The sequence below is a fragment of the Ovis canadensis genome, chromosome 1, assembly GCF_042477335.2.
Source record: "Ovis canadensis isolate MfBH-ARS-UI-01 breed Bighorn chromosome 1, ARS-UI_OviCan_v2, whole genome shotgun sequence".
Lineage (NCBI taxonomy): Eukaryota > Metazoa > Chordata > Mammalia > Artiodactyla > Bovidae > Ovis > Ovis canadensis.
Window position 1 is genome coordinate 124,662,574 of NC_091245.1, and position 14,243 is coordinate 124,676,816.

Below are 14,243 nucleotides of genomic sequence, written 5' to 3' on the forward strand. Positions count from 1 at the left end.
CCAGGGAGCTTCTGGAGTTCTAGTGACATGTTTCCTGCTATGGCATGGCCATGTTCACCTTGTGAAGTTCACCAAGCTATATACTTAGGATCTGTGAACTTTTCTCTGATTTTATATGGTACCTCTATAAAATTTACATTAAAAAATAGCTTTGTCATACAATTACTATGGAAATTAAAGAAACAATTGTGGAATCCTTAGAGATGCTTCAGGATGTCCACAGAATGCAGGTTTAATTGAAGGCAGGAGGAGAAGGGGATGACAAGGATGAGATGGTTGGATGGCAACACCGACTCGATGGGCGTGAGCTTGAGCAAACTCAGGGAGGTGGTAAAGGATGGGGAAGCCTGGCGTGCTCTAGCCCATGGGGTTGCAAAGAGTTGGGCACAACTGAGCAACTGAACACCAACAAATGTCTTATAAACGGATACAGAGGAATTAGGGACACAGTTTCAACGACTGTCTTGATTGTCCACTTTCTCATTTCCAGTGGACTTTTTTAAGACTTCGAAAGCCCTTTAAATGACTCTTTCAGTTATTAAAATTGAGCCCTCTGGCCTACACAGTTTTTTTTTCTAGTACATCTCATAATTTTTGTTGAATAGTGAAATGAACTTAAACCTTGGTGTGAAAGGCTGAATTATAAACCCATTCTCAAATGCGTACCTGAGGTTATTGCATATTCTCTTGTTTGATTGCTTTCAAGAACTATTACCTAAATTCATTATCTAAATGACGGTTAAACTGTCATTTTATCCTTTAGGACTATTTTTCATTTTACGCTTTCACTTTATCTGGCATATGTTTTGTTGGTTAGTATATTTCATGTATATTTTTTCTTTTATCGTTTTTAGGTGACTATGAAAGGCTTATATTTTCAACAGAGTTCTACAAATGAAGAAATAACATTTGTGTTCCAAGAAAGGGTAAGAAAAATGATTTAATCTTTAGATGGAACAAGATAGTGTATTTAACAAATGTCACAGACCTAGTTTTTTTTTAATTTTTATTTATTTATTTTTTTTTTTAATTTTAAAATCTTTAATTCTTACATGCGTTCCCAAACATGAACCCCCCCTCCCACCTCCCTCCCCATAACATCTCTCTGGGTCATCCCCATGCACCAGCCCCAAGCATGCTGTATCCTGCGTCAGACACAGACCTAGTTTTAAATACCCTGTTACAAATTATTTTTGAGTGGCACCCTATAAATTACTTTAATCTTATGTGGAAACAGTGGTTGATATTATGGTATAACTATATTTTTAAAAGAGTTGCTGCAAAAGAGTTTTTAGTTCCTCAGTGTGCTAGTATAAAAGATAATGAGAAACTGAACAACTTGAGTAGTCTTATGTATTGTACAATTAACCCAATTTATTCTGAATACCATAATAAAACGAGTTTTTAGATTGCAGCCGTATTTCAGAAAATACTTTCATATTGTGAAATTAAAGAGGTGGAAAAGCATTGTTTTTCACACTAACTTCTGAGCATTGCAAAGTTACTTCGGGCACTAAGCTTTAAAGGTTTCCAGTTTTTTTTTTTTTTTTACTACTTTAAGGATAGAGAGTAGAATTTTTATTATAGTGATTGTTTGAAAGTTTTGAGGCAGGCCAAAGTCATTCCACTATTAGTTTAGGGACAAAAGCTAAGTGCTGTATGTATTTCATGTTGTATGTGTGTTTCATAGTAGTGATAAGAATCTCTGCATAACGAACACAATTCAGTTTTTCTTTTTCATCTTTCAACAACTCCAAAATCATTTAGATTAGGAGTCTAATCAGTTTGGTTCCTACCATTGGGTCAGGATGGAGGTCCAAGAGGTTTGATTGGCTCTTGGAAATAATTATCACCAGGTTCACACAATCATGAGTATAACATTATCGATACTGCTGAATATCTTCATATAATTACCAAATATTATCAAATCTGAGTTTTAAAAAGGGAAATCCCAGAGTACTGTGTTCATGTCAAATACAGTGATCACTTTGATAGAACACAAGAGGCACTGTGCAGGTAGCTGTTCTAGCCAGCAGGCCAACACTTGATCTAATTTTGGGGCATATCAAGGACTGAAGAAAGCATTTTAATTACTGGTGTCATTGGTGGATGACAATAAATACCTCAGTTTGAAATATCTTTGCCTTTGAAGTTATATCTAGCTATGGAATATGAGGGGTAAATTAAGTTCCATTAAGTTTGTATTTCGACCCCAGAGTCCCATGGGGCATGCTAAAATGTCCAGGACAGATGTTAATTGAGGTCAGTCAGTTCAGTTCAGTCGCTCAGTCGTGTCTGACTCTTTGCAACCCCGTGAATTGCAGCACGCCAGGCCTCCCTGTCTGTCACCACCTCCCGGAGTTCACTCAGACTCGCGTCCATCGAGTCAGTGATGCCATCCAGCCATCTCATCCTCTGTCGCCCCCTTCTCCTCCTGCCCCCGATCCCTCCCAGCATCAGAGTCTTCTACAGTGAGTCAACTCTTCCCATGAGGTGGCCAAAGTACTGGAGTTTCAGCTTCAGCATCATTCCCTCCAAAGAAATCCCAGGGTTGATCTCCTTCAGAATGGGCTGGTTGGATCTCCTGGCAGTCCAAGGGACTCTCAAGAGTCTTCTCCAACACCACAGTTCAAAAGCATCAATTCTTTAGCGCTCAGCCTTCTTCACAGTCCAACTCTCACATCCATATATGACCACAGGAAAAACCATAGCCTTGACTAGACGGACCTTAGTCGGCAAAGTAATGTCTCTGCTTTTGAATATGCTATCTAGGTTTGTCATGACTTTTCTTCCAAGGAGTCTTTTAATTTCATGGCTGCAATCACCATCTACAGTGATTTTAGAGCCCAAAAAATAAAGTCTGACACTGTTTCCACTGTTTCCCCATCTATTTCCCATGAAGTGATGGGACCGGATGCCATGATCTTCGTTTTCTGAATGTTGAGCTTTAGGCCAACTTTTTCACTCTCCACTTTCACTTTCCTCAGAGGCTTTTTAGTTCCTCTTCACTTTCTGCCATAAGGGTGGTGTCATCTGCATATCTGAGGTTATTGATATTTCTCCTGGCAATCTTGATTCCAGCTTGTGTTTCTTCCAGTCCAGCGTTTCTCATGATGTACTCTGCATAGAAGTTAAATAAGCAGGGGGACAATATACAGCTTTGACATACTCCTTTTCCTATTTGGAACCAGTCTGTTGTTCCATGTCCAGTTCTAACTGCTGCTTCCTGACCTGCATACAGATTTCTCAAGAGGCAGATCAGGTGGTCTGGTATTCCCATCTCTTTCAGAATTTTCCACAGTTTATTGTGATCCACACAGTCAAATGCTTTGGCATAGTCAGGAAAGCAGAAATCGATGTTTTTCTGGAAGTCTCTTGCTTTTTCGATGATCCAGCGGATGTTGGCAATTTGATCTCTGGTTCCTCTGCCTTTTCTAAAACCAGCTTGAACATCAGGGAGTTCACGGTTCACGTATTGCTGAAGCCTGGCTTGGAGAATTTTGAGCATTACTTTTCTAGCATGTGAGATGAGTGCAGTTGTGCGGTAGTTTGAGTATTCTTTGGCATTGCCTTTCTTTGGAATTCAAATGAAAACTGACCTTTTCCAGTCCTGTGGCCACTGCTGAGTTTTCCAAATTTGCTGGCATACTGAGTGCGGCACTTTCACAGCATCATCTTTCAGGATTTGAAACAGCTCAACTGGAATTCCATCACCTCCACTAGGTTTGTTCGTAGCGATGTTTTCCAAGGCCCACTTGACTTCACATTCCAGGATGTCTGGCTCTAGATTAGTGATCACACCATCATGAGGTGACACTAAAGAACTTTCTAGATAGCATTAAGAAAATTCCATGACCAGTACAGTGTATCTATTATGTATATGTGTGTTTAAGGACATCCCCACATGAAGGTTTGTTGCTTTGAGGTTATTTAAATTGAACTGAAGGACAGTATTTATTGCTCTACTTTGTTATCCTGTGTTCATTGCCTGCACATATATTCTTATCCATAGCTTGGAAGTACATTTTCAGATTAGTACCCTAAGACTTTTGAAATTTTTTACCCCAAATTCCCTCTATTCTTTCATATTATATATTATAAAGTAATTGTTTGTAGCTTTTTCAGTTAACTTAGGTGTAAGATTTTGAGTCTTTTTTATTTTGTTCAGTTATATATGAAAATTTTTGCAACATGAAGGCAGTATTCTCAAAGGAATGTGCAATTATTTTATCATTTGACTCTAGGAAAATCTTCCTGTTACAGAAGATAACTATGTGAAACTTCAAGTTAAAGCTTGTGCTCTGAGCCAGATAAATACAAAGGTATGAATACTAAGATATTGGTGCTTTGATTTGGCCAAAAGTCAAATATATGTGGTAAAAAAATTAGAATAATAATAACTGAGTACCAAGAAATTATTCGTAGAAGAATAGAACAGCTGGGAAAAAAACTTACTGTGTATTTCTATATTAATCAGTATATTATTTACATATTTATATATAGATATTAATTCTATATTTATATGCTAATATAACTTCTATATTAATCAGTAAATTCAGTCTAATTGAACTCATATACTTTATAATATCCTATGAAAATATTTTATATAGTATTGTGTTAGATGGTAAGTTTACAGATAGAAATCTCTCTGTGGATTTTCTAAGATAATGGAGATTAAATGGTAGCTAATTGATTTGCTGACAGATTAAAATTATACATATCAACGAATCCCTTAGCAAGGCTGGTTTCCTGCTCCACAGAGGAACCTACTTTGTGAAGATACTTGCTTTTTGTCTTGATGCCAAAAATGGAGTCATATTTGCTTTTCCTGTGGTTTGATTTTTGCTCCTGCTTTTCTCTTGTATGAATAGAGGTTAGAATTTATTCTTGACAATAAGTTCAAGCCTTTGTTGTTATTTAGCTTCTGGCAGAAATGAAGATGGAAAAGGAATTCTTTCCTGTTGGGAGAGAAGTTGCTGGAATTGTGTTAGATGGTAAGTGTACAGATAGAAGTATCTGTATTTATTTTCTAAAATAATGGAAATTAAATGGTAGCTAATTGTTTTACTGATACATTAAAATTACACACACTTCTTCAATACAAAGAAACTATACAGAAGTGTTTTTCATTTTTTAATTAAAAAAAAAATAGAACTTAATGGTATTTTGTAATTGAAGAGCTTATTACAGTTTAGTAAATAAATATTTAGAGATTATGTATTTAAATCCACAAGTAATCATTTTGAATTGCACGACCAGCATTGTCCTTTTTATGATGTTTACAAACCAGCATAAATTACTTGTATAACTTGGCTTTAGGTCAAAATTTACATAATGGTCAGTAGCTTCATTCACATTAAATTTTTAAGGTGTACCTAAAATTGAGTATTTAAAAGGTAAATAGGGACTTACTTCCCTGCCAGTCCAAGTGGTTTAAGACTCCAGGCTTCCACTGCTGGGGGCACAGGTTTGATCCCTGATGGTGAAACTGAGACCCCACCTGAAGTTCTGGGCAAGAGTCATACAGGCAGGATACTTAAAGAAAAAAAAGTTTGTCAAGAAAATTCCCCTTCAAAAATTGCAGGATAAAAGATACCTAACAAAATCTTTTAGTGATGATATGAACACTGACTCTTTCCCCCGCCCACCAAAAAATGAGGCGGGAGGGTAGGCAAGGGCCAGATCACATTGAATCTCATCTCTCAGGCTGGGTTGTAGAGAACGTATTAGGGTGGCCACATGAAGAGTGGATTTGAGGCAGACCGGACTATAGGCAAGAGCACTGTTTGAGCCGTAGACCCAACAGGCAAGAAATGACAAAGTCCATAACCTAGACAGATATGGCAAAGGTAGTATGGATACATTCAAGAAATCCTGGGAAAGTCAAGTCAACAGAACTTAATAATTGACTGAAACAGGAGAATTCAAAACACGTAAAGGCAGGAAATGATTTACAAGATTCTGGTTATATCTGAAAGTTGTCAGCTTCTCGGTTGTGTTTGAAATCATAGAATGGTGATGAGCTCATGCAGGGAGAGGGAGAAAATGAAGGAGACACACAGATTGCATGGACCCCTTGGCAGTGCCACTGTCTGAAGGACAGTCCTTAATAAAAGGAGTGTGAAGGACACCATGAAAAAAGGATCAGGATGATTTCAGGAAGACAAGAATCCACAGCAGGAAGGAAATCGAAAAGCACAGAAAGCAAGAATATCAGGGGACAGAGGCACAGGCAGGATCCAGAGACGCAGCAGATTGGGACCCTTCCACAGACAGAGCCAGCCAGAAGTGCCACTCCCGGATCACAAGCTTCTGCCTTACTTGTCTGCCACACCTCAGTTCCCTCGTCTGTTAAACAGGCCTAACAATACCTACTTAATCGGTGTGCCATGAAGATTAAATGGGAACACACACTAAAATGCTAGGCACATTCAATGTAGACATTCAATGAGGTTTGGGTTTTCTCCTCCTGTTTCCTCTTGTAACTATTGGAAGAAAAATACTCTACAGAATTGACTGATGGTGGAGGCCTTTTCTCTACGTACACAGGGGAAATGTAACTTATCACTTCTGTATAGTCCTCAAATTTCTTGGCCCCATTCTGAATTTATTTCCATAATCCCAAATCAAAGTAATTGCATATGTAACTCTAACCAGAATTCCCATTGCTTGTCTGCAGTTCTGCTGCTAAAATCATGACAGATTGGACTAGCCACAGGAGGAGGGGAGCCCAGTGTACCCAGTGTAATCATCATAAGAGCTGTGAAATGGATTATTTTTTTCTTTATGCCTTCATCCTTAGCTAAACAGAGAGAGATCCCACTCCATGGTGTCAACAACCGCACAGCCCAGATTTTGCAGAGAATCCACATTTGAAGTGTTACATCCTAGGTCCCTTGCAGACTGTCAACATGTCCTAAAAGTTCTTGACCTTTTCTCTGAGTCAGTGACTTTTATCAATCTATGGCTTTTGAATTTTAGATATTAGGTTATATTTAATCTTGTAATAATGACTATTAATTTTCTCCACATTTTAGTTGGAAGCAAGGTATCATTCTTTCAACCAGATGATGAAGTAGTGGGTAAGTTATAGGTCATAGCCTTATTTCAAGTCGTCTGTCTTACTGTTGTCTTTTTTTGTACAATTGCTATTGTTTACTGTGACCTTGCTTCATATACAAGTACTTACCTAAGTTTTGGAATTTACTCTCAAGTATCCATTGATGAAGAGAATTGGGAGTTTGATCTCAATAGCAGAACATTTAAAACTTTTCAGTATTTGACTGTAGATAGGATAGAAAGAGACTTCCCTGGTGGCTCAGACGGTAAAGAATCCGCCTGCAGTGCAGGAGACCTGGGTTTGATCCCTAGGTTGGGACGATCCCCTGGAGGAGGGCATGGCTACCCACTCCAGTATTCTTACCTGACGAATCCCATGGACAGAGGAGCCTGGTGGGCTACAGTCCATGGGACTGCAAAGAATCGGATACAGCTGAGCAGCTAAGCTCACACAGGATAGAAAGATGGCCACAGTTGTTGCTGTCCTTGGTGCAGCCCTTCCTGGACAGGAACTCAGTCTATAATTAGACCGACGACTCCAGAGAAAGGAAAAGTTACAGTCCATCGATGTGAAGACTGCTGACTGACTCAGCTATGCAGATGCTCTTCTGTCCACATTCGAATAAACTATATGCAGCTGCTCCCTTACTGCCTTCGTAAAACCAAAAATTTGCTGAAGACATTTATTCCGTTTTTTTTCAGTCTATGGTTAATACCATTTTGCAAATACATTTCTTTATACTGTGTCCTAGACATTCATACAAACAACTATGAAGTAGTTAAGAAGTAGTTTTTGAAGTTGCCATTTCTCTGTAGAAAGTATTCATACGAGGCAGTTGCATAAACTCAGAAAATATATGGCTTTACAGCATGCTTGAAACTGTTAAGAATAAATGTATAGGAAAGTTTTCATCAGCTTTTAACAGAATTGCCTTTGATTTGGGTATTTTCTTTGAGAATTTATTATTTCTATCTTTATTATCTGCCCAGGAAGTCGGGTAAGGGGATTCCCTGGGGGTCCCATGGATAAGAGTGCACCTTGCAATGCAGGGGACAGCAGTTTGATCCCTGGTCTGGGAAGATCCCACATGCCAAGGGGCAGCTGGGCCCGACTGCTGCGACTACTGAACCCTCACTCTAGAGCCCGCAAGCCACAACTCCAAAGGTCCATGCACCAAAACGAAGAGTAGCTCCTACTCACCGCAACTAGAGCAAGCCTGCGCACAGCAGTGAAGACCAGTGCAGCCATAGACAAATAAAATTTTAAAAAGAAAAAAGAAGTCAGATGACATTGTGTTATTCAAGATTCTGTTTCTAAGAGACCAAAAATAAAATCCAGCTGGCTCTGGAGAAAATGGGATTTTATTGGAAGTGTACTGATGAATCCTGTAAAACCAAAATCTGGGAAGGTTAGCTGTATGTCAGGGGTCAGTTTAATGAGGAGCCCAGATGCCCCCCAGTCTCTGAGTTGGCTCTGTATGTCAGCCATCATCTCTGTCATCACTCAGGTGAAAGAGGAAGAAAAAAGAAAGAGGTAGTGTAGGTATTATAGTGCTTATATCAGAAAATAAACTATCTAGTCTGCTTCTGTATTTTGAAACCTCTCCTTACTAGTACTGGAAGCTTCCTCAAAATTCCACTGAGGAAAATTTAGACTAATGCTTACTGGCCTCTCATTAGGAGTGAGTTCACTTTTAGATAGTTGCCCTTAACGTTTCTCATTTTAATTTTCAGGAATTCTGCCCCTGGATTCTGAAGACCCTGGACTTTGTGAAGCTGTTCGAGTCCATGAGCATTACTTGGGTATGTGGTTGTGCAGTGTTTTCGAGCTCATAAGTCTTACTTCCCAGGTGTGTGTGGTTTTTATTAACAACACGATTGCTTTGCATCTGCCATGAGTGTGCCTAGAAAATAGCTATTGGGTGGTCATCATTTGACTACTTCTAGCTTAAATTTTATATCTCTAAACTTTATTTTGAAACTGAACAGTGTTCCTACCTCTACATTTCCCTTATACTGTTCATGGTAAGAGGTTTGAAAAGCAGTTTCTCCCTTGGCTCTGAAATTATATCACTAATCAGAATTTTTTACTCCTTTTTCTTGGTTATTAAAATTTTCAAATGTATAAAATCTAGACAATACCTGTAGAGTCTGAGTCAGGAAAGACTCAAAACACTTATTTTTGGTTTCTGTTGCTAATATCCTTTGGCCAATACTCAATTTAACTCAAGTACTAATTTTAAAATTTTCTTATCAGGTGGCCAAAGTATTGGAGTTTCAACTTCAGCATCAGTCCTCATTGGAAGGAGGACTCCTCACTGGAAGGACTGATGCTGAAGCTGAAACTCCAATACTTTGGCCACCTGATGCGAAGAAATGACTCATTGGCAAAGACCCTGATGCTGGGAAAGATTGAAGGTGGGAGGAGAAGGGGATGACAGAGGATGAGATGGTTGGATGGCATCACCAACTCGATGGTCATGAGTTTGAACAAGCATTGAAAGTTGGTGAAGGACAGGGAGGCCTGGCGCACTGCAGTCCATGGGGTCAAAAAAAGTTGGACACAACTGAGCGACTGAACTGAATTTACTTCTTAAATATTTAAAATAAAGTGAATAAATTATATAGACACACAAAACATGCTCTATCTCCTTAAGAATCAGAGGAAAGCACATTAAAACCACTGCTATGCATCCTTGAGCCTGACAAAGTCATAAAGTTTGACCATCCCAAGTGCTGGCAAGGATGAGGAGCTACAGAATCTTTTGAGCATTGGGCGTATAAATTACTAGAAATGCTTTAGAAAAATAACTTGGCCTGATCTAATAGGTGATGATGTATTAACAGCTCAAAGCTGGTAACTCTGCTGGTACTTTCATGCCCCAGAGAGGCCTGATGTGCACCAGTAGACATGCACAAGAGTCCATATAGCAGCATGGTTTGTCACTGTGGAATAAAAAGAGAAAAAGCGTCAATGTTCATCACCAGGAAAATGGATAACCAAAGATATTTCTAATTAACTCATCAGTAAAAGTGTATAAATAACAGTCAAACATATCAAGATGGATGAACCGCACAAACTGTGCTAAGTGAGAAAGGCAAGTTGCAGAAGTATATGACAGTGTGATACCATTTTATTTCTATAAAGTTGAAAACTACAAAATTCAATGAGGTATATATCATTTAAGGATATAAGGACCATGTAGGGGAAAAGTCATGTGGAAGTTACCTTTTTGGGCGAGGAACAAGGATGTGAACACAGCATATCCATGGGCCTCCAATGGGGCTGCCAGTCTTTTTCTTATGCTAGGATTCATGGTTTCTTCATAACTTACCTATAAGTCATCATACATTCTTTCGTATTCTTGAACTATTTCATTAAATTTTTTCCTAAGTTCTTTCTTGAATAATATAACTGGTAATCAGACTATGTGGGGCCAATTTTGGACTCTTAAATTTGGATTTGGGGCTATTAAAGGTAGTAAATTTATATACCTCCTAGCAAGTCTGTTCTTCCACCAAATCAAAAAACTAGGTTCCAAACAACTCCCTGAAGATGTCTTATTAATCTTGTTGTAGAATATTAAGGATAGAGGTAAAAAGTTGAATAAATTCTTGCAGCTCTTTTGTGCTTTCAATTCTCAAGCCATTCTATCAAACATAAAAATTTTATTTGTTATACAAACATTTCATGCAGCTCAATATAACAACAACAACAAAAGCCCAATCAAAAGATGGGCAGAAGATTTAAATATACATTTCTCCAGTGAAGACATAGAGATAGCCAAAAAGCACATGAAACGATGCTCAACATTGCTGATTGTTAGAGAAATGCAGATCAAAACTACAGTGAGGTATCACCTCACACCAGTTTGCATGGCCATCATTAAAAAGTCTACAAAACAATAAATGCTGGTGACAGTGTAGAGAAAGGGAACCCTCCTACATTGTTGGTGGGAATATAAGTTAGTAAAACTACTCTGGAGAACAATATGGAGGCTCCTTAAAAAACTAAAAATAGAACTACTCTATGATCCAGCAATCCCACTCCTGGGCATATATCCAGTGAAAACCGTAATTCAAAAAGATGCATGCACCCAGTGTACTTTGCAGCACTCTTTACAAAAGCCAGGACATGGAAGCAACCTACATGTCCACCAGCAGAGTAATGGATAAAGAAGGCATGGCACATATATATGATGGAATATTACTCGGCCATTAAAAAGGCATGAAATAATGCCATTTGTAGCTACGTAGACAGACCTAGAGATTATCATACTAAGTGAAGTAAGTCACACAAAGGAAGACAGATATTATATCACCTATATGTGGAATCTGAAAAAACAGACTCAGACTTAGGAAAAAGCTTATGGTTACCAAAGGGGAAAGAAAGGTAGGTGGATGAAATACATTAGGAGTTTGGGATTAACATATGCACGCTGGTGGTCATGGTTTAGTCTCTACGTCATGTCTGACTCTTGTGACCCCACAGCCTGTAGCCCGCCATGCTCCTCTGTCCATGGGATTCTCCAGGCAAGAAGAGTGGTTGCCATTCCCTTCTCCAGGGGATCTTCCTGACCCAGGAATCAAATCCGGGTCTCCTGCATTGCAGGCAACCAACTGAGCTTTTACCTTTTACCAACTGAGCTGAGTGAGGGAAGTCCATCATATATGCACACTACTACATATAAAACAGATTATCAAGAGAGACCTACTGTATAGTAAAGGGAACTTTGTTCTGTATTCTCTGGTCACCTACCTGGGGGAAGAATCTGAACAAGAACGGGTATGTATATGTCTATAATTGAATCCTTTACTGTTCATCTGAAACTAGCACAATATTGGAGTCAAATATACTCCAGTATAAACTAAAAATTAAACTTTAAAAAATTGGCACACATTTTCAGCATTATTCCCTTGGACTTGTGGTGGAAAGAATTGAAATGATGATTACAAAGAACTGCAATACTGTTGTTATTGATCCATATATGGCTCTCTCTTATTAATTTTCTTAGTTTTTATAACATGATAAGTACTTGTGGATCACCTAATACAAAAGCAAGGATCTCAACATTAAACCACATCTAACCATGTAATTTTGGGAAATAGATGGGGAAACAGTGGAAACAGTGTCAGACTTTATTTTCTTGGGCTCCAAAATCACTGCAGATGGTGACTGCAGCCATGAAATTAAAATACACTTACTCCTTGGAAGGAAAGTTATGACCAACCTAGATAGCATATTCAAAAGCAGAGACATTACTTTGCCGACTAAGGTCCGTCTAGTCAAGGCTATGGTTTTTCCTGTGGTCATGTATGGATGTGAGAGTTGGACTGTGAAGAAGGCTGAATGCCGAAGAATTGATGCTTTTGAACTGTGGTGTTGGAGAAGACTCTTGAGTCCCTTGGACTGCAAGGAGATCCAACCAGTCCATTCTGAAGGAGATCAACCCTGGGATTTCTTTGGAGGGAATGATGCTGAAGCTGAAACTCCAGTACTTTGGCCACCTCATGGGAAGAGTTGACTCACTGGATAAGACTCTGATGCTGGGAGGGATTGGGGGCAGGAGGAGAAGGGGACGACAGAGGATGAGATGGCTGGATGGCATCACTGACTCAATGGATGCGAGTCTGGGTGAACTCCAGGAGTTGGTGATGGACAGGGAGGCCTGGCGTGCTGCAATTCATGGGGACGCAAAGAGTCGGACACAACTGAGCAACCGAACTGAACTGAACTGAACCATGTAATTTTAAAGCCTCTGCCATTTTAAATGTAGTTTTATTCATTAGCATTATTTTTATCTGATAAAACTTTTAAAGTTTATTTTTAATTGGAGGATAATTGCTTTACAGTGTTGTGCTGGTCTCTGTATACCTGTGAATCAGCCACAGGTATACGTGTCCCCTCCCTCTTGAACCTCTCAGCCCACCCATCCAGGTTGTCACAGAGTGCTGGGCTGAGCTCCCTGTGACACAGTATCTTCCCTTCAGTTGCCTGCCTTACACACAGTGGCGTGCATGTCAGCGCTACTCTGTACATTTGCCCCACCCTTTCCCTCCCACTCTGTCCACAAGTCTGTTCTCTGTGTCTGCATCTGTGTCCCTGCCCTGCCATTTTTTAAGCACTAAACTTTTTATTTATTAATGAAAGTATAGGTAGTACCAATTCTTATGATGGAAGATAATCTCAAAAATAAAAGCAAGTTGTACATATACTGAACATGCACTGTTAGAGTAGATGGGCTTTAGAGTCAGACTTTCAAACTTGGGCTTCCCTGGTGGCTCAGACAGTAAAGCGTCTGCCTACAATGCGGGAGATCCGGGTTCTACCCCCTGGGTCGGGAAGATCTCCTGGAGAAGGAAATGGCAATCCACTCCAGTGTTCTTGCCTGGAGAATCCCATGGACGGAGGAGCCTGGTAGGCTACAGTCCATGGGGTTGCAAAGAGTCTGACATGACTGAGCGACTTCCCTTTCTTTCTTTCTTTCTTTCTTTCTTTCAAACTTGTGGCATCAGACAAATTATTACCCTGAACGCCATTTTATAATTAGGAAAATTGCTGTCTCAAATTTATAAGGATTAAAGTACTGTGTGTGATATCCCCTGGTGCTTAGTATGTTTTACAGTTTTAATGCCTTGCTTGTCTGTCTCAACATTTTCATCGTGTGCTTGGATGCTTTACGTCCCCACTAGATGGCACTGGTTGGCCAATTTAATTCTAACTGTCCAACCTATCTGAATCTTTTGCCTTAAGAGGGAAAATACTTAGGGTAAAGACTATTGAAAGTGTTATACACTTGATTTCAGGTAAAATTAGAAAGGATTGCCTATACTGTGAAAAAAATCACATTCAGTATACACATTCATAAAAGCAAAATATTAAATAATTATATTAAGGAACAGCTTTGTTGCTAAGTCACTTCATTTGTGTCCAACTCTGTGTGACCCCATAGACGGCAGCCCACCAGGCTCCCCCATCCCTGGGATCCTCCAGGCAAGAACACTCCAGTGGGTTGCCGTTTCCTTCTCCAATGCATGAAAACAAAAAGTGAAAGTGAAGTCGCTCAGTCGTGTTCGACTTAGCGACCCCATGGACTGCAGCCTACCAGGCTCCTCCATCCATGGGATTTTTCAAAATGGTCAGAAAATATAGAGCTAATATGGCCTAAACTATATTAGTAGTT

The 14,243-nt window shown here is 39.3% G+C and overlaps 1 protein-coding gene across 7 annotated transcripts in view; it reads left to right on the plus strand.

The window, feature by feature from the left end:
- CRYZL1 (crystallin zeta like 1) overlaps positions 1 to 14,243 on the plus strand; it is a 36,734-nt gene that overhangs the window by 9,640 nt on the left and 12,851 nt on the right. For all 7 annotated transcript variants that reach the window (XR_011248435.1, XR_011248434.1, XR_011248432.1 and 4 more), the window contains 5 exons: positions 855 to 926; positions 4,245 to 4,322; positions 4,922 to 4,994; positions 7,038 to 7,082; positions 8,794 to 8,862. Coding sequence is in view for 4 of the 7 variants with exons in the window: in XM_069549194.1 (XP_069405295.1) it covers positions 861 to 926; positions 4,245 to 4,322; positions 4,922 to 4,994; positions 7,038 to 7,082; positions 8,794 to 8,862 (331 nt within the window). In the remaining 3 variants the exon portion in view is untranslated. The remainder of the gene's footprint in view (positions 1 to 854; positions 927 to 4,244; positions 4,323 to 4,921; positions 4,995 to 7,037; positions 7,083 to 8,793; positions 8,863 to 14,243) is intronic.